We start from the raw sequence: 20420 nt of genomic DNA, 5'->3' as shown, positions 1-20420 counted from the left end.
TTGGTAATTTTGGGTCGATGGGTGCGTGAGAAAGGAACCTTTATTCGATGTCGAAGCAGGATGCGTGCAGCCAGCTGCCTATTGCGCTGGCGCCGAAGGGGACTACGCGTAGGAGCAGCCCCACGCAGTGCCGAGGAGTGGCAGAGCACAGGCTTGGCTTGGTATGACGCTGTGTAAGGGCGGCAAAACTGGCCGGACTACTTGGGAGCAGCTAGGATTATTTCCAGCCCTAAGAGCGTTTCAGGGCCCAGCACAGTGACCCCTTTCGCATTAAGAATTCACGGTAACCTCAGGAAGACAATGCGTTGGAACGTCGCTGGTACTGCGTCGCGTGTGCGCCGAGGGGCCGAAGCCAGACAGAACTGGCGTCCCCGGGGCTTGCCTTGGTGGGTCATGACGGCTCGTGTTGGAATATCAAGTCCACCCAACAGCATCGCAGCATCTCTTTCTAAATTAAATAAATTGCTTCGCGACCCACGGCTGTTGACGACGGTTAGTAAGGCAGACTGACCGCGAGAAGGCACTCGCGCTCGCTTTCAAGGCGCTGAGAGCTGATCCGCAGAGTTCTCCCCTAGCGATACCCGCCAACCTTTGTTCCGCGGCAAGAGACAGGGTCGATATGGCGCAAAAGGATCTTTCCTTTCTATGCGCAGTTTTTCTATTAGCTTGTTTGTGCCCATTGCAGCACACGAAGTCGGGTTATGCTGCCAACTTGATCGCTTACTGTTGTGCGCGAGATAGGTGATGTTGAGGTCCACTGATGTCACATTTTGGCGCCGCGGTGGCTCAGTGGTTAGGGCGCTCGACAACTGATCCGGAGTTCCCGGGTTCAAACCCGACCGCGGCGGCTGCATTTTTATGGAGGCAAAACACTAAGGTGGCCGTGTGCTATGCAATGTCAGTGCACGTTAAAGATCCCCAGGTGGTGGAATAATTCCAGAGCCCTCCACTACGGCACCTCTTTCTTCCTTTCTTCTTTCACTCCCTCCTTTATCCCTTACGGCCCCATTCAGGTGTCCAACGATATATGAGACAGATACTGCGCCATTCCCTTTCCCCAAAAACAATTATTATTATTATTAAGCGGGCACGACCTTAGCAAACGACCGCTTTCGGTTGTCTCTTCGGTGCCTACTCAGACAACATTCACCTTTGTGTTTTGTCCCATGCTTGATATCGGATATCTTCGGTTGAGAGCTGAGCTCAGACTTTACCAGCCTTCGCCGCGGCGAGCCCATTCTGCGGCATTCCCGGAGCAAGCTACTTCGCTGAGCCTTCAGCCCGATACGCGATTGGAAGAATGCATGTTACGTTTCTGTATAGTGCTGGCAATGTTTCAAAGTGTATTTTCGCGTTAAATGTTTCCCATCTGTATAATATGAGTTTTGAAGTGCTATGTTTTCTCGCGTATATAGAGTGTAGTATTGTAGATAATGAAATGTATTTCGGTTCACTTCAGAAGAGGACCTTCTTTGTCTCATTGTGGCGCGAAGGGTCGTGTGCGGGGTTTTCTTTTTTTCCCGGAAGAGCCGAGAGGGGCTGTTGCTGTGGGGGGTGAAAAGCTTTATTTCCTCAGTGCGTGAGCCAGTGCCCTCCTCCTTTCCACTGTGCCTGGTCACCGCATAGCTAGGCATGGCTGCTATCGTTTACGCTTCTCGTTCGCCAAGTGTGTCTACAGATGTCGGAGATGCCGTGTGCGCGGGTACCAATCCATTGAGCGGGGCCCATGTGGGAAGAGAAAGTAAAAAGAGCATGCAGAACAGTAGCTGAGGGGCATGCTTGTTAGCCATGTTTCGGAATCTGTGTGTGCTCGCAGGAATACGCGGGAAGTCAGCGTCCATGTTGCTCGAGAACCTCCTCACCCTTGGCCATTGTAGCACCATCGGGCGCACGCCTGCTGGGGTGGGGAGAAGTGTGTTTGTTTGTAAATACTTTTTCTTGTTCAGTGGCTTTAGTGCCTTCAGGGACCTTGCAGTGGACAAGGGCCGTGGCCTTGGAATGTTTGTTTATTTTTTCGTCATGCGTGTCGCTGAGCCATGGTGCTTTGAGTGTTTCGGGGTGTGCGAGAGCTCTGTGATAACAGGTGCATGCCAAGAGACAATGGGGCCGCGGCTGCGGACATCGACGAACAGCACTGGGCTGCCCATAGCGCCGCCTTGCTATGGACACCATCTTCACAGCCTCGGGTACGTGGCGAGCTTCGCGGCCACAGCTTAACAACGACGGGTGAGCTGGTTCTGGCGATAGGTGGTTGCTGCTGATCATGACCGACTCCAGATTCCATCGAGGATATCACGGCTCCGGCAATAAGTTGTGCCGAACTTTTGCCGGCGCGCTGTCATGCGCGTTCCAAGCCGTTGTGGCAGCGCGGAAGCGTGAACTCAGTTTTGAGCAGATGTAGGAGTGCAATGTTGTATATTGTACAGTGTATAGATTCGAGTGCTAATACTTTGCGATTGCTATGTCGCAAATGCTTTTGTGCACTTCTTGCGCAGGGCCACTTGTTTAGCGTTTTGTAGTTGTAGCGTCAGTGGTGATGTTGTGTAGGTGTGTTTAAGGGATGGAGGCATGGCGAAAGGCTGGTAGCCCATCGATGCTAGCGCAGGCAGTTTTGTGCTGTTTAGTGACCGTAGCGTTGCTTTCAGAGTGACAGGGGCATTAAGAAGAGGGGATGTGGGGATTGGGCTTCTTGAGCGATCAGAATGAGCGCCCGCTGCTGCTGTTTGCTCATTAAAGAACACCCCCCCCCCCTGTATCGTGCGTCTAAAGGGAATAGGCACACATTGCAGCAAGGTGCTGTGCCGATGAAGAAAAAAGCCCCTCGGCAGTTTATTCCTCTCTTTTTTAAAGGCCACGAAACGAAAGAGGGGAAGGGGAACGAGGGAGGGAAAGATGCGGCCCGCCGTTCTCGGGCTGATAAGCTGCTATCTGATACATCTTCTCTTCTGTATAAAAAACAAAAAAAAAACAAGAAGACAAACTACGATATTTGGCGGAAACTGCAGTCATAGTGAAGTCGTCGAGGTTCCGCACGTTGCCTGGTTGATTTCCGCGGACCTGACGAGGTGAGATCGTTTTCATGCGTAGCTGCTTTTGGATCTTCGATGTTCTGTCTGTGCCGTGGAGATTGTTCTTGCGAGATGTCGACGCCCCGGCCTGTCTCCTGAGCCGCGTGCGTCGGATGCACCATGTTTTGTCGGTCTGCATGTGCGTGTCCTCCTGGGCGGTCGATATCCTGGTCTTTGTCGCTGAGACACTGTTTTCCCAGGCTGTCGACGTCCTGATCTCTGTGCATACTTTCATCGCCTCCGGGAATGTGCAGCAAGTGTTGCCTGTTTCACCTCAAGAGCCGCTGGTTCTCAGTCTTCACCACGTACGACCTCGGTGCTGCTTTCTCGATTACTGTTGCTGTGCGTGACCAGTTGTCGTCGTGCACACGAACTGAACTGCCCTCTTTGAGAGGTGGCAGTACCTTTCCCCTCGAAGATTGGCAATGCTTTCGCACTGGGACACTGGAATCCTCGTTGTATTCAGGCAGGGAAGTGCGGAGGCGTCGGCCTTGCAGCAGTTCGCCCGGAGAGCGGCCATCTTCTAAGGGAGAAGAACGATAGGCTAAGAGACCCAACCAAAAGTCACCGCGTGACTCATTCGTCTTCTTAAGGATGCGCTTAATTATCTGAACCCCCTTTTCCGCAAGCCCATTTGACCTTGGGAATTCTGGACTCGATGTGATGTGCTGGAAGTCGTACTTCTGCGCAAACAAACGAAATTCTCGCGATGAAAACTGGGGCCCGTTTTCAGTCCACACTTGCACCGGGATGCCGTACCGTGAGAAAATGGCCGATATCTTGGCTATGACCTCTTTTGCCGCTGTGCCTCTTAGCTTCTCTACTTCAGGGAAATTTGAGTGGGCATCGTACACTACGACATAAGCGGCTCCCCCAAACTGGCAGAGGTCAATTCCTACGCGGTACCATGGCCTATCCGGGGTGGGCTGCATGAGCAAGGATTCCCACTGCTGGTTGTACGCATACTTTTGGCAAGTACTGCACACTCGCACGAACTCGTCAATGGCACTGTTGAGCGCAGGCCAGAATACCAATCTCCGCGCTCTGGCTTTGCATTTATTTAGTCCAAGGTGCCCCTCGTGAATCCTCTGAAGAATTTCTGCTCTCATAGATTTAGGTATGACAACTTTAGAGCCCTTGAGCAGTATTCCTTCTACCACAGACAGCTCTCTGGCAAACGGCTTCAGTTCACCGTCGATGGCAGCCCCTTGTGAAATTCGCTGTCTCACCTCGCTTAAGTACGGGTCATCCCTGATTTCCTTTTCCAGACGCTCTTTCATTGGCATGCTTACGATGCTGGAGACGACCTGTACGGCATGGATGTCGCAGTCTGCTTCCGATGAGGCACTCGACGCCTGCGTTGGCACCGGTGCACGTGACAACATGTCCGCAGCAGCAAGTCTTTGCCAGGAACGAACTGCAACGTATAATCATATTGTAGCAGCCTAATAAAAAAACGCTGCAATCGCGGAGGCATGTCTGCAATGTTCTTTTGGGAAATTGCAAGCAAGGGCCTATGGTCAGTTTCGATCAGTACCCTGCGGCCATAAACAAAATGATGGAACTTTTCGCATGCGAACACTACCGCAAGTGTTTCCTTTTCAATTTGCAAATAGCGGGTTTCGCTATCTGTTAGGGTCCTTGATGCGTACGACACTGGTCGCCAGTCACTGCCATTACGCTGCAGTAGTGCAGCGCCCAAACCAGTCCCCAAAGCGTCCGCAGTGATCTTGGTTTCCTTTGCTTCATCAAAAAGCGCGAGTAATGGAGGGTTTGTCAGTGCGTCGCAAATTTCTCTCCATTCACGCTGATGCGCCGCCGTCCATTCAAACATGACGTTTTCTTTTAAGAGTGTCCGCAGTAAGACTGTCTTATCACTCAGTGACGGGATGTACTTGCGAAAGTAGTTAACAACGCCCATCATTCTGCGCACTGAATGCCTATCTTGCGGTGCCGGCAGCGAAAGGACGCTTTCAACTAAGTTGCGACCGGGACGAACGCCTTGCTCACCTATTACGTCGCCCAAGAACGCAATTTCTTTCAACCCAAACACGCATTTCTGCCTGTTAAACGTCAAGCCCGCCTGTGCTGCCCGCGTTAGCACGGCATGGAGGCGCTCGTTATGCTGCTTCTCACTGTCACCCCACACTAGAGTATCATCAATGTATATGCGGACGCCTTCCAGTCCCTCGAAGATTTCAGTTAGCGTTTTCTGGAAAACTTCGCTCGCTGATGAAATTCCAAAAGGAAGACGCAAAAATCGGTAACGCCCAAATGGTGTCGCAAAAGTACACACCCGCGATGTAGCTTCGTCTAATGGGATTTGATGGAAACCTGCATTTGCGTCTAGCCGGGAAAAAAACTTTGCACCCGACAGCTCTGCCTCAATCTCTTCCCTTGTTGGCATTGGATAGTGCTCGCGTGTGATGTTCTTGTTGATTTCCCTTGGATCCATGCAGACACGAAGCGCTCCATCTTTCTTACGCGCTATCACCAAAGGGCTTACCCATTCTGTGGGCTCATCCACCTTTTTGATAATGGCAGCCTTTTCCATGCACTCCAGTTTTTGTCGAAGAGGGTCCCGGAGGGCCAAAGGTACTCTTCGTGCTGGATGCACTACTGGGACAGCATCCGCCCGCAGGACCATCCGGTACTGCCGTCCAACACACCCCGTACCCTGGAACAAGTCTGGAAAGGCTTTCTCCGGTGCTGTCTCATTCCATTCCACCGAATCCACAGCTTTCGGCACTAGCCCAAACTGCTGACATGTCTGCAGCCCTAGTATGGCCTGCCGACCCTTCTTGACCACGAAGAAGGTCACAACGTGTGCCACACCGTTGAGAACAAGGATCTCTCTATCCACTCCGACATGCTTGATAGCACTGCCATTGTACGCCTTCAGCACTGCAGTGCTTTTCTGGAGGCTCGCGGTGTTTTTCAAACGACGGTAAAGAGTTACAGGAACTATGTTTGCTTGTGAGCCTGTGTCAACTTTGAATCTAATTTCTTTGCCGCGTATGTTTCCGCTGAGCGTCCAGTCTGCACCGGCCCCGTCGCTGATTCCGCACACTCCGATATCTAAAATATCGAACCCGTCCTCCATCTTATCTTCTTTTACTTCATCTACCTGTCTGCTCTGGCGGCGCCTGCAGCATACCGCAAAATGATTCGGCTTCTTGCAAGCATAACATATCTTTCCATACGCCGGGCAGTCTCCTTGCGCATGAGCCCTGTTGCATTGTCGACATCGAAAAGGTTTCCGGTCATGCTCCCGTTTGTGGGCGTAGTCTACTTGTAGGGTGTCATTCGACCAAGCAGCATTTTGCCGCGCCGAGACCTCAGCCGCTTTGCACATCTGCTCCGCCTTCTGTAAGGTTAGGTCCTTTTCTCGTAGCATTTTCTCCCTTATCTTCGGATTGTTAGTGCTGAAAACAACCTGATCTCTTATCATAGATTCTTCGAGCGTGCCGAAATTGCATAGCTTCGCCTGTTTCTTTAACTGCCGCAGATATTGCTCAAAAGGCTCTCCTTCATCCTGCACGCGGAGGCGAAAAACGTGTCTTTCATAAACTTCGTTTCCTTCATCCACACAGTACGCCTCAAACTTGGCGCAGCACTGTCTGGTAGTCTTCCTTGCTCTCACCTGCTTCGAAGGAGAAGTTGTTATAGACGTCGAGAGCCTCCTTCACCGCGGCGCTGAGAAGGATTGCCGTCTTGGCGGCTTCCGATCTGGGCGGTGTAGTGGGCGTAGCCGTGAAGAAAAGCTCCAGTTTTGCTTGAACGTGTGCCAGGTTTCTTCGTAGGTTTCCGGAGAACTGTAGCGGCTCTGGAGGCTTGACAATATCCATATCGCGGGGCTTCGGCACTTCTGACACCATGTATCGTGCGTCTAAAGGGAATAGGCACACATTGCAGCAAGGTGCTGTGCCGACGAAGAAAAAAGCCCCTCGGCAGTTTATTCCTCTCCTTTTTAAAGGCCACGAAACGAAAGAGGGGAAGGGGAACGAGGGAGGGAAAGATGCGGCCCACCGTTCTCGGGCTGATAAGCTGCTATCTGATACACCCCCCTCCCCGTGGGGTGTCCACGAGTGGAATGCGGGCGGCTGCTGCTTATCCTCCTTTCCAAGGGAAGCTCTTTCGAGAACCGCTGTAAATCACCCTCCCTTTCGTTCTTCCCGCTTCGACCTGGCGTCCCCATTGGGTAACTCCGAGTGACAGTTGGGGGGCGTTTTTTCGGCGAGAAGCCGCGAGCGGGAAATGAACGGGGAGACTGCCACCGTCTCGGGCAGCAGAAAGGTGCATAGATTTCGCCTCCCGGGCGCCGCGGCCTTTGCCGGGGGACCAAGAGCGCGAGTGGTGTAACCTTGCGCACTTAGTATGTATGCTTGAGTCCAGGCCCGAGCCTCCGGAGTCCTGTCGCCCGCCTGTGCGGTGCTCACGCGCTCCGGATTTGGGAGGGCCTGATTTGACTGGTTCTCCGTCATCGCCGGCGACCGACGTACGATGGACCATCGACGTGCGACCTGCGTCGTCAAGATGTGCTCCGCGCATTCCCTGTCCTCCCTCGTACTGTGTCGCGCGCCATTCAACCCTTTGGTTGGCCGTGCAGCATGCTATCGCCCTTGGCTGTGCCGTCACGCACGTATGTAGTCTTTGCTTTGCGCGCGCGGCTCCGCGGGCCCGCTTTCGGGTGCTGCGGCTGGGCTATGGGTGTATACCGAGGCCTGGGGATCAGTGCAGTGTTATATAATGCAGCTTCCTGTGTAATAAACACTTGTGTTCTCAAATAACTGCGCCTTCATTCCTTCGGAGCGAGAGCGCAGGTGCGCGGCGAATGCTGGCTATGCCTTCAGCTTGCTCTGGTCCGAACCCGCGATATGTAGGCGAAGTGCCACTCAATTAACACTTCAGCACGGGTTCGTAACAAACCCCACAAGGAGCATAAATAAAAATGCACAAAATAAGCAAATAAAAACTTGATTCAGATATAGAAGCATCCAGAATTTTTTTTATTTTTTTGCTTTTAAGTCGTAAAACAGCAAGTAGTGAGCGCCTTCTCGTCACCATCTCGAGTCAGGCCAGACGCCAAACAGGGCGAGACGGATGCACGTGTAGGTATACATGTCAGCGTGGTATTGGTGGGATGCTTTTGCGGAGTGTCCGTAAATGGATTGAATGCACGGTGCATTGAAGCGGTGTTTCCGTGTCACTTGTATTCGCTAGTGTATTAGTTCCAGCCTTAAACGTAATGTCTGGCTCCCAAAAAAGATAGTTTCTTCATACCGGCTCCAAAGCGTACATGCCTAAGAAAAGGAGAATCTCAAGGTACGATATCCTACAGTTCTTAGTACTTCATCCCGACTTCCATTTGTGTCAATGCATCCGTTCAACCACACTTTTTGCTTCGCTTTTTCCGGTCGCTACCAGATGGCGCTTCTTCTGCAGAAATCAGTCCAGCCCGTCCCGACAGCACGAACGACGTCAATGTTCAACCAATCTGCGATGACTCTACCCATCATTCTGAGCTGTCCCTGCCATCCGCAGACTGCTTCGCGGGTAAGCATTTTCAGTGTTTTCAACCAAAAGAAACGTCGCCTATCTGCTATGCTAATGATAATACCTTGTTATACATTGATTAGGGAGAATTTTAAGGAAACTTGATTTCGCGTGTTTTAAAAACCGTAGCGTGGCTTTTTGGGCTTGTTGGTACATAGTTCCAATACACTGTAGCGCAGCAAAAGACGAGGACACAAGAGACGAGAGACGAACACCACGAGCGCTAACTTCCAACAAATTTTATTCTCCTGAAGCATCACATTTATACACCAGAAAACAGTAATCACACGTGCGAACAGTATCGATTTCTTAGAAAAACGAGCTCTTTATCTGAGAGGAGAATGGAAGGTGTGCTAACACACGAGCATCCTGACCTATTTATCTTTTCGGCTTCAATGATTTCGCGCGTTAACCTTTCTCTACTTTTTCCTATTACAAGACTTTTATCAAAGAAAGGCTTACAGGGTTTTGACTTGCATGCGAGAATGTGGTCAACCAGCGATCCGCCTTGCCCGTTTCAGACGTTGCGAGCGTGTTCCATTAGGCGCTCGTTCAGACATCTCCCCGTCTGGCCGATATAGTGTTTCCCGCATGACAAGGGAATTTGATATACAACACCTTCATCGCACCTGACGTAGGGCTTCTGGTGCCTAGTTGCGCATCCGCGCGCTTTGTTGGTGTTGGTTTTTTCCAGTTTGCACAACGTTGCAAGTTTTTTCGGCGCCGAAAACACGACGGTCGCATTCGCTCATTGACCAATTCTTTTTAAATTGTGGGAAATCTTGTGTAGATAAGGTAATACAACAAGGTTTTTCCGTTCACGAGGAACTGGGTTTGGATTACATTGATTTTCTGGTTTCATTCTCTTAACAAGTTTTTCTGCAACAGAAACTTGAACATGGGAGGGGTATCCGGCATTAGTAAGCCTCTTGGACTGCACTTGAAAACTATCAGTTATCATGTGCGGACAAGATTTCTGGAGGGCATTTCGAAAACATAAACTGACAATACCTCTTTTTATCAGTTTTGAATGAGCGGAGTGATATGGCAGCATCGGCTTGTTGCTTCGCGGCTGGTAGGCCCAGCATATGTGATGAGCGTGAAAGGTGAAGTTAATATCTAAAAATCTAATGGAGTTATCGATGGGCAATTCACGTGTTAAAACAAGCGGTTTAAAATGTTCTGTCATGGTAGTTAAAATGCTATGAGCCTTTGACTCAAGTGAGCCTTGGTCATCTAAAGACCTTGATTACGTCCAAGCTGTCAAGGTGGCTGGAAACAGCCTTGTCAAGTTTTGTTAAAAACAGATTACTCAGAATTGGCGCTATGCACGACCCGATGCATATCCCTTGTTTCTGAAGGTAGGGTTTTCCTTCCCAGTTAATGAACGTTGACTGCAAGTAAATAGCTAAAATTTCTAAAAAACTGCTCGCCGACACACCCGCCGCATTCTGGAAAGCAACACACCCGAACTCATCTATGCACTCCTCTACACAGCACAGCACCTTGTCGTCCGGCAGCGAGTAATATAGATCCTTAACATCCACTGAAAATGCAACCATGCTGTTACCAGAGCGCGACCGAACAAAGTCTAAAATTTCGTCAGATTTCTTAACGTCAGCAACGTCAGAAACGGGCAAGGCGGATTGCTGGTTGACCACATTCTCGCATGCAAGTCAGAACCCTGTAAGCCTTTCTTTGATAAAAGTCTTGTAATAGGAAAAAGCAGAGAAAGGTTAACGCGCAAAATCATTGAAGCCGAAAAGATAAATAGGTCAGGATGCTCGTGTGTAAGCACACCTTCCATTCTCCTCTCAGATAAAGAGCTCGTTTTTCTAAGAAATCGATACTGTTCGCACGTGTGATTACTGTTTTCTGGTGTATAAATGTGATGCTTCAGGAGAATAAAATTTGTTGGAAGTTAGCGCTCGTGGTGTTCGTCTCTCGTCTCTTGTGTCCTCGTCGTTTGCTGCGCTACAGTGTATTGAAATTTTAAAAACCATTCAGTGAAAATTAAACAGGAGCCCGATGTGAAAAGCAAAATGTGACCATACGTCTTTGATTTCATTTGTAGAAGCTCTAACACTGGGGCCTTCGTGTCGAACAGCAGGAGGAACCAACTTTTATGAAACAAGCAATGTGCATTCACTTGCCTTCACGAATTCAAGAACAGACCGAGGGAGGACGAGTCAGCGCTGTACGACTGTCAGTCACTTCCAGCCGAAACCTACACGTTCCCCAGAAACCGGGACGATAGATAGAGGCAACATGATTGGTTTTTTGCGATTTTCTTGGCTTTTTTATGAAAGCAAGAGCGACGTAGTCTTGTGTCACGAGTGCCGTCGACATTTCGATGAAAGAGGGGACAGTGCTAGAAGTATGGAACCAGCTTTTGTTAATGTTGGTTTTAACAATTGGAAAAAAGCTATCGAGAAGTTCCAGTCACATGAAAAGAGCAAATTTCACTTGGCCTCCGTGAGCCGAAACTTGTCATGCCAGGCAGGCATTCCTCTTTTGCGTCTCCTTTCGCAGCAATACAACAAACAGCGGGAGGAGGTCAGGGCAGCACTTCGTGTCATAGTTAGCTCTGTGCACTACCTCTGCTGCACAGGTCAAGCTCTTCGAGGACGAGGTAAATGTGATGGAAATTTGCTTGATTTGTTCACCGAGAGGTCAGAGGATGTCCCGGTTCTTAAGATGTGGATGACCAAGAGAAATAAATGGGTGAGCGGTGACATGCAGAATGAGCTTATAGAGATTATGGCCCATAGTGTGCAACGAGAAATTATAGAGGACGTGAAGTCTAGTCCATTTTTTTTGGTATCATTGCTGATGGAACAATCGATGTAAATGGTGACGAGCAGTTCACCTTTTGCGTGCGGTGGGTGCAGGGCGAGATTCTCGAAGTTCGGGAAGAGTATCTCGGCCTGTATAATGCTCCTGACAGTAGATCTGAGACCCTATACTCGGCCATCAAGGACATGATTTTGCGCCTCGGCCTGGACTTTCACTGTGTACGAGGTTACTGCTTTGATGGGGCGGCGAATATGTCCGGTCACTTTTCGGCTGTGCAAAAACGACTTAATGATTGTGAGCCACGGTCATTGTATGTCCATTGCAGTAATCACTGTTTAGATCTGGTCTTGCAAGAGACTAGCAGGAGTTGACATAATTGGAGACGCTCTAACCACTGTTAAGGATGTTTCCAACGCAGTTCTCGACTCTAAGAAGCGCAAAAGTGTTTATGCTAACATAGTACTTATTACAGGATGCGAGTAAGCAGTGGAGAGCGGGTCAAGGCCAAATAACTTACTGCCACTTTGCCCAACGTGATGGACCGTTAGAGCCAAGTCAATGCAAAGATGCGTTAAGAATTACGCCAGAGTCCAGTAGACAATCAAGGAGCTCTTGCAGACACCAGGTTCAGTGACCGAAAGCAGCAAGGCTACTTTTAGAGGTTACGATCGGCTTTTGCAGAAATTTGAACCTTGTTAGGTATCCTCACTTCCGCAGCCTTCTTTGGGACTTGTGAAGAATTAGCAAGGGCTCTCCAGAGCTCAACATAATGCGCCGCAGGTGCAAAAAAGGCAGCAGAGGCTCTCTGCGAGGCGATCTCCCAGTTGCGCTCTGAAACTGCGTTTGGGAAGCTGTGGCAGCACACGAGCACAACAGCAGCGCACCTGGGCCTGAAGGAACCTCGTATGTCAAGGCCGACAAAACCTCCTGCGAGGTATGAGACGCCTGATAGACCTGTCCAGCCAGTTGCACTTGACGTTAAGGCCGTGCTGCGCAAGGAGTATTTCACTACTGCTGACCGAATCATAAGTGAAACAAAACAGCGTTTTGAGCAGCCGGGCATGGAACAGCTCGTAAAATTAAAAGGCATCTTAACCAGCGCCGCTGGAGGTAGCCGGTATACAGCAGATGAACTTAGAGGCGGCTTTGGGAGTGCATGCAGTTGATTTTGACTTGTGCAGACTTTCGGCGCAGTTTATGCTATTATCAACTCTTCTAAATGGTGCTGATTCTACCACAACTCTGGGCATTTTGGAGATCCTACAGAAGGAATCGCAAAACAGTCGCGAGTTGATGGATCAGGTCGTGAGGTATGTTCAGCTTCTGTTTTCCATGCCAGCGTCTGTCGCTTGTGGGGAAGGCTCTTTTAGTGCTCTGCGCAGAATCAAAATGTAAATGCACAACCGAACGACTAAAAAGAGGTTATTACATCTTTTGATTTTGCATATACACGAAGAAAGAACGGCGCTCCTAAGTTTAGACGACGTCATCAGGGAGTTTGCGAGCAGAACAGCGGAGCGAGCACCAACCATTGGTCCCGCCTAAGCACCTAGAAAGAGCAGCACTGTCCGAAATGTCTCCTGCTTACGTGCATTATTGGTAACTGTATACACGTACTGTAGCGGGTTTGCTTGTACTGTGGCATTTAAACTGTTTTACGTTATGGTTTTGTTCATGCGCGAATGGCTAATATGTAAATTTGTCAAATGTCAATAAATATGTGCACACTGAAACTTAATTTTGTAATTTTTTTCTTGTTAATGCTTGCATAATATGCACCATCTAACGATCAAAGAAACTCTGCATAAGGAAAACAATTTTTTTCACGCAGTTAATTGTTCTCTCTCGAGCCGAACTTGGATTGTAATGTCTGAAAAAACCTAGGTACATAAACAAAAAAAAACAAGTAAAAAGAAACCTGTTCGAGCTCCCCCCACCCCACCCCCCCTTGGAAATATACTTCCAGCATCCCTGCACCATAGTAAGCAACCTAAATGCTGTAATACTATGCGCATTTTCTTGTTTAAGAATGTGGTTAGAAAGGCCCCCCCCCCCCACACACAATTTTTTTTATGTCTGCGAATCCCAGAGGCTAGGCTAAATACCACCATCCATTCATAAAAATGATCTCAAAATACCTTTCAGTCTTGACGCCATGAGTGTACATCGAATGGGGGGAACATCTTAAAATTCAATTTCGTCTGCAATAAATGCACCTTTTGCTGGCAGACAAACACCATGGCAGCCCACGGTGAGAGCCACTCACGTGAAGTCTTGCAGCAGCACTCGTGCCGGCTTGAAGGCGATCTCGACATCTTTGCCCTGCAGAGACTGCCAGTCCAGGAGTGCCTCCACGTCGCGCTGCTTAACTTGGAAACCATCACAGTGGCGCACGGCGCTCTCCAGCAGCACGCGCACCGCAAATGGCAACTTGCCTGCAACGAGATAGGCAACACAGCACTGCATCCCTTCTTTGTCCGTGTGCCATTGCACTGTTTGAAGATGAGCTCTGCTCAAAACACAAAAACTGTAGAAAACTAGAAGTTGCAGGATGCCACCACCAGCTGACACTCCAGCTAATAGGTGGCGTGGTTGTCTGCTAACCCTTCAAACTGAATAACCGTGTTTTTAAGTGGAGCTTTACAACTGATATGATCAAAGAAATGGCTCCATCTAACAGCTGTGACACACATAATTTATAATACATTAATTTTATCTACACCTAAGAACTGCCACTTGAGCTGGTCAACCATATCAACACAAAACATGCTAAAACTGAAAATCTGTCAGAAGCATGTCTCATGTGCTTTGCTAACATCCAGCACAGTATGGAAACATCCAGTTACTTCTTGCTTAGCATGCAAACTGCTTAGCATGCAATCGGTTCACTATCTTCGCCTTTAACTTAACTTTGAAGAACGAAAAAATACTGCGGACTAGGCCAAGAGGTTCTGAACAACCCTCAGTTCGTTTCACTGGGCTAGGACACTTCATCTTGTTGAAAGGTTGGTTACATTTAGCTGGGACAACTGGTATGCACAATACACATCAGAATAACACATGGCTGGTGCCACAGCATCACAACAGAGGATGGCTGAAATGCTGCTGTTTTACTTATATATATCTTATGCTCTGTTACTTTTACCAAAAAATATTCCTATATGGGCAATTCATGCACATTTTCCTGTCTCTGGCACAGCATGGTTCCCCAGCTGGGCTATATGCATTTTTTTTTTTCAGTGTTAGTGTTTGCATGTCCTATTTTCTGTTGCTTCTTTACTTTTCGTGATGCTGTACCGATTGCAAAAAAAAAAAAGGTTTTTTATTTGTGTAAATTGTTCAAACTAAAGCTTCCTTCTGCTTATCGTTCTTTTCTCGCTTTCCTGACTTTTATGCTGTGCTTGTATTTTTTAAACAGTGTACTCCAGAGTCTTGGTCTTCCAAACACCTACTTGCCTGCTCACAGACTGTACAGTTGGCATCAGTTAGCAAGCGATCACTTTCGGACAAATCTGCTTGGACAAAGTGTGTTACCGCAGTTAATACTTGCAAGAGGACTGAACGTAATGGCTGAAATTAGTTGGCTCCTCGGTCCTTGCGACCTTCACCACCACTGTTTAGAGAAAATGAAGAGTGGTTTTCCCCGAAGAAAATTTGTTTTAGTCGCAGGGCACAAGAGCGATCACCTTCAAACTGACGCCAACTGTACAAGAACAAAGGCCAGGCTTCATCGAGCTGCACTCATGGGGCTGTTACCTGTCGCCCACTTTCAGAGACAGAGAAACTGTTAGGCGATGCTCAGTGAATAGTTTGAATGCGTTAGCAGCCAAATATTTGTTATATCCGAGGTGGTACACTTGGGTTTGTTACATCCAAGGTCAACACACTAGTTTGTTACATCCGAGGTGGCATACTGAGGTTCGTTATATCCAAGGTAGTATACACCAAGTTCGTAGGGGCTACCGTCAGACAGCCATTTTCATTTGCGTAAACCTTTCTAATGTTAACACATCAATAAAAATATCAACACTGTCCAAAAAAAACCCAATTCAAAGAAGTGCAGAAGCATCCTCCCTGGTTGGCTGAATTCCCCATGCTGTCTGCCTTGTGCAGGCTGGGCTGCCATATCACAGCCTCCTAACAGCTATGGCTGAGCACAGCCTTACACGATTGCTGGGAGCAAAGACCCGGTGGGGGGAGATAAGGTGAGAAAACACAGCTGTGTGCCTTAGCCTCCTCCACTTTGGTGTCCCCAGCATGCAAGGTCATTTCATTTCTAGTCGCACCTTTTTGGACTGTTTTCATTCACCAACAGGAATTTCAAGCACATCAAAAGAGTAACTACATGTATTGCTCAATCTTGGGGCACAGTTGCTAGACCATTTCTGCAGGCTAGTTGGTGCATGCATGGCTGGCACGGTCATAGCACCAGACAAATCAGACAGAAGAGGCGAAGTGAATGGGGCAAACTGATTATATATTATTAAATTTATTTATCACCACCGTGTCCCGTCCATTCAGTTTCATTTTTTTTTTGGTTGTGTCTTATTACACCAAACTTTCCCAGCTAAGAACACAACTGCAACACAGACACAGTAGTCTGATAAGTTCACAAGCAGAAATTACCTCCTGAATGCCAGCACTCTTAATTCTAATTTTCTTTTTCGCCTCAAAATGTTGAATTATCGAACAAGTTACATGGTTCTCTGAGCTTATGCCCGACTAATCAGTTTCAGAAAGAACTGCTCAAACGTGTTAAATTATTTAATATTGCCATTGAAATGCCTTGTACCCAACCCTACTATGTCACTAACAAGAGTCGCACTTTTCTGTGTTAAGCTGCAATTCTTCATCAAGGGAGACAGCTATACTTGTAAATAAATAAGTACATAATCTGCCCATCCCAACAGCTGCCCTCCTCTCTGGTATTTCTGAAATTCACCCTGATGACAGTTCTGAATGACGCCTACACTGGGACAAAAAGGAAATATGTAATGTTAAACAAAGTTGACCGACGATTATTATAGTTGGTAATGAGAAATCTGAGCACAGCTCTGCACATATTTTTGCGATATGCTGAGGTAAAGAATTTCAGAGAGACACTGCTACTACCTGCCACGGCTGGCAAGTGGCATGTCACGCTGTTTGCCACCACCCTTGGGGATCTTCCCGTGCCAGCCATCTTCCAGGTGTCCTCTATTTCTCCGCTCTTTTTTCTCGGGGCACCTAAGAGCTTTAAAAAGGCACTTCTTGCCTTCCATCCATTCCAGCGTGGCATGCCCCAAATTTCAGTTAACAATGACTGGCTGTGTGGTAAAAGTCTGCTATAAGCAGTCAACAGAATGCATGATTCCAAATAAAGCAGGCAAAGGAAAGGCAGTGGTTGAGGTGTGCACAGATTCAGGTGCTCGGGGAACTCAGAAAGCAAGGAAACAGGTTTGAGAATGCTGTCCTGATACTACCAAAGCAAGGGCATACAGCCCACAAACTGCACTACACACATGCATTAACACGCTCATATTATAAGGAAAAAAAACATGGCTCAGGTTTTCCAGACCAGAGTCCAACTCTCAAAGGGCATGCACTACATAGTTGGATGAGAACCAGTTGTACGAAAAGCGTACATGCTGATGCACTTTGTCTGCGCGAAATTTGAAAAATTTACACACCATGCACATGCTGGCGATGGAGCCCCATTTCACTGGAGGCTTTAATGCCTGACCAAGCATGCACCAAACTGGTATGCATGTTAAAAAGCTGCTCGCCTGTTGACACTAGTAGCACAATGACTTTTCAGCAAAAGAATGTTTCCACACACCTAAGAATTCTTGCACTCCTAGCAGACCTTACCGGCAGAAAAACAGCGTACAACATATGGAAGTGCAAAAAGAAAATATAATGCATCTGCTGGCTTTTTGTGTAAGTACATACGGTCACATATTTCATGAGTTTTGGCTCGTGGCGTGCTCGCGCACGACCGCCCGTAGCGCATCACAGGAAACTCGCCCTGATTAGTAAGCATTCGAAAACTCACCATAGCGGGCATCCTTCAGATCAGGGAGGCTGTAATACCGGTACTCCTTGCCATCCACGGACAGAGTCTTCAAGCAGTCATTGTATGGGTTCGCTGTAAATAGCACAATTTCACCCATCGCTCTTCAGCTGCACGCGCAACATACGCGCACTAGTGGCGCTACTTCCAAACAGCGATGCTACCTCGGGATTTACGGTACCAGCACCGATTGCCGAACAACTACGTTGCGGCTTTTCGCTCCAGTAAGACGGAAGAACCATTCTGGTGAAGCACATCGCGTAAATACATTTCTTTTCCCCGAAATGGACAGGGCTAACTGAAGCACGTTACCTCAGTCACGGCACAGTTATGCGCAAGAATTAGAGCTAACCCAATACCGAGGCGACTAACCACACGCATCAGCAGGGCCGAGTTTAAACCTCGACCATGTGTACCACCAGGTACACCGTCAGCTGTTACGTTGACAACGGCTCCTTCCCGGCTCCACATTTAGCTTTAATCGGGCTGAACGGCGCTTCGAGGTCGCCGTATCGTGCACTGGCTCGGCCCTGTGCGACGCGCAGGAAGCAGCAACGAGCGTACCGCTTGCCATGACCGCAGACACGGAGCTCACGTAGCGCCGAGCAAAAACTGCTTCCACCACAGATCCAGCCAACCACACTCGCACAGACCAGCGTTGTGATAACTACAGAGGAGCGAGTTGGTCTCTAATCTTTCCGGCTGTGGAACTCGCCACCTCATCACATGATTGGTCCGCAAACAAGCAGAGAAGCACTACCGAGGCCACCAATGCCCGAGGGGTTTTGCTACGGACAGGAATGAGCAGAACAGTCTGAGCATCAAAATAGTGAGGACACTACTCCTTCGTACATTTCATGGACACGTCAACGAGATGGACGGCAGAGGCGCTTTCGTCGGCACTATCACACTATGCCCTTCGGGGAGATATCCTGTTTATAGAGAGAGAGAAACAGGAGGATGGAAAGGCAGGGTGCTTAACTTGGCGATGCCCAGTATGCTACCCTACGCTTGAGAAGGGGAAGGAGAAAAAAGAAAGAGCGGCGACAGCCGCCTGAGAAAGCGGCATGATAGCGGTTGCGTGCTTCACTCGCCCGGGTGACTTCAAGCCATTTCTAATGTCATTGCTTCCCTTCCGCTCGTTCCCACATTCAATACAATTCATATTAACACCGACGCGCATTCGAGATTACACAATCAGTACAGGTGCTCCGCGCAAAGTGCCAATGTCCTGTGCGCACACACTGGAATCGCGGCCATGCACAGGATCCACATAATATTCAAGCGGATGCTATATGACTCACCTTCACACATCAGACGACCCGCCACCTTCCCTTCTTCCTCCAGATCCGTTCCTGCCCCATATATGTTTCCGATTCCGAAGTTCTGCGCCAGCGAACACGCGCTCTGGTTCCCCCGTGTTCGCACCCTCTCCCCCGTAGTCTGCACTGACAGGTGCCCTCACTGTGGCGCTGCACCGGACATTTGTGATGTGCGGCACTTGTTGTGGATGTACCCAACGGCAGATGAGGTTGGTGGGCCTGCGGTGGAACCGCGAAGTGGACTATGAACAATCATTTCATCGGCAACCTTTGCGACTACCTCAGCGCAACGAGTATTCACTCCTTGCGCGGAATTGTAGAAGGGAAACATCCTATTTGTATAATAACAAATTTAAGAAAGGGTGCCCATTGGATGTCAAAAGTAAATAAAAAGGATATAAAAGCAGCTCAGAAATTCTGGAAACATCTAAATACAATGAGTAATAATACTAGGCTAGAGCAACGGTTTATTGTTACAGATTTAGGGTATTCGACTAGAAGGGGGATGAAGCAATGAAACACATAGGAACATGGATGGCAGAAAAATTTAAAGAAATGTTGCATATGTATATATATATATATATATATATATATATATATATATATATATATATATATATATATATATATATATATATATATATATATATATATATATATCGAAAGAGGATAGACGCGGTGTTACTGCAATTACTTCTCTTGAGCAAAGAGATTGGGAAAGCGCAGACAAGAATTAAGGTTCCTATATATCTATAGTGGCACGTCGCGAGAGGACCAGGTGGTATTCCGATTATGTTAATATAAAGAAGCTAGGACCAAAATCCAAGGAAGCACCAATACAGGTAGTGAACAAATTTAATGATATAGTGGATGGCAAAGCCACCGATGAATGGCGATTAAGTAGAATGAACATAGTACATAAGGGAAAGGGGGACAAAGCTGACATAAAAAAAGCTACCGTAGCAGTGGTTTGCATGTGTGGTGATGCAGATTATAAAGGACAGACTGCAGGCTTGGGTGGAGACCGAGGCTACAAAGTGGGTTCCGAAAACAAATGAGGTTCGAGGACAATCTGTTTTCATTGACGCAGTGTATAGAGATTGCTGAAAAGGAACACAGGCCCCTATAGCTAGCATTTCTGGATTTTAAGGGAGCCTACGACAATGTTATTTAAGAGGATTTGTGGGACATACTGAGCGCATTGGATGTGGAAGATGGAGTAATTAATCTTTTAAAAGATGTGTATAAAGGTAACAGTGCTTATAAAATGGTAAAAAATGTATCAGGGCCTATAGAGATACAGCGGGGGCTTAGGCACGGATGTCCTCTGTCTCCTTTGTTGTCAATTCATGTTGTACATGCCAGGGTTAGAAACCAAACTAGAGAGGAGTGGACTAGCTTAAACCTTTCCTTTTTCAAGCAAAGATCATGGATTAAACAGTGATTACCGAGACTAATGTACGCGATAATAGCTGGCAACAAGGAAGGTTTGCAGAAGTTGATAGACATTTGTGGTACAGAGGGAGATATATTAGGTTTCAAGTTTAGTAAGGAAATATCTGCAGTCATAATATTTAATGATGAGGGCGGCGAGCATAGAATATAGGATCTCACGCCAGAAGTAGC

The 20420-nt window shown here is 48.0% G+C and overlaps 1 protein-coding gene across 6 annotated transcripts in view; it reads right to left on the bottom strand.

Moving 5' to 3' along the window:
* The window catches only part of LOC144094185 (cytoplasmic aconitate hydratase-like), a 393589-nt gene extending 374788 nt beyond the window's left edge, over positions 1-18801 (bottom strand). For 2 of the 6 annotated variants that reach the window (XM_077628107.1, XM_077628108.1), the window contains exons 1-3: positions 18037-18273; positions 17455-17547; positions 13687-13855 (exon numbers count right to left, since the gene is read on the bottom strand). In XM_077628107.1, the coding sequence (XP_077484233.1) occupies positions 13687-13855; positions 17455-17547; positions 18037-18046 (272 nt within the window). In that variant the 5' untranslated portion in view covers positions 18047-18273. Of the gene's footprint in view, positions 1-13686; positions 13856-17454; positions 17548-18036; positions 18274-18776 lie in introns of those variants that run through there. The other 4 variants (XM_077628105.1, XM_077628104.1, XM_077628106.1 and 1 more) reach the window with 4 other exon arrangements.
* Positions 18802-20420: the final 1619 nt, after the last annotated feature.

The sequence above is a fragment of the Amblyomma americanum genome, chromosome 6, assembly GCF_052857255.1.
Source record: "Amblyomma americanum isolate KBUSLIRL-KWMA chromosome 6, ASM5285725v1, whole genome shotgun sequence".
Classification (NCBI taxonomy): domain Eukaryota; kingdom Metazoa; phylum Arthropoda; class Arachnida; order Ixodida; family Ixodidae; genus Amblyomma; species Amblyomma americanum.
This window is presented reverse-complemented; position numbering and strand designations above follow the sequence as displayed.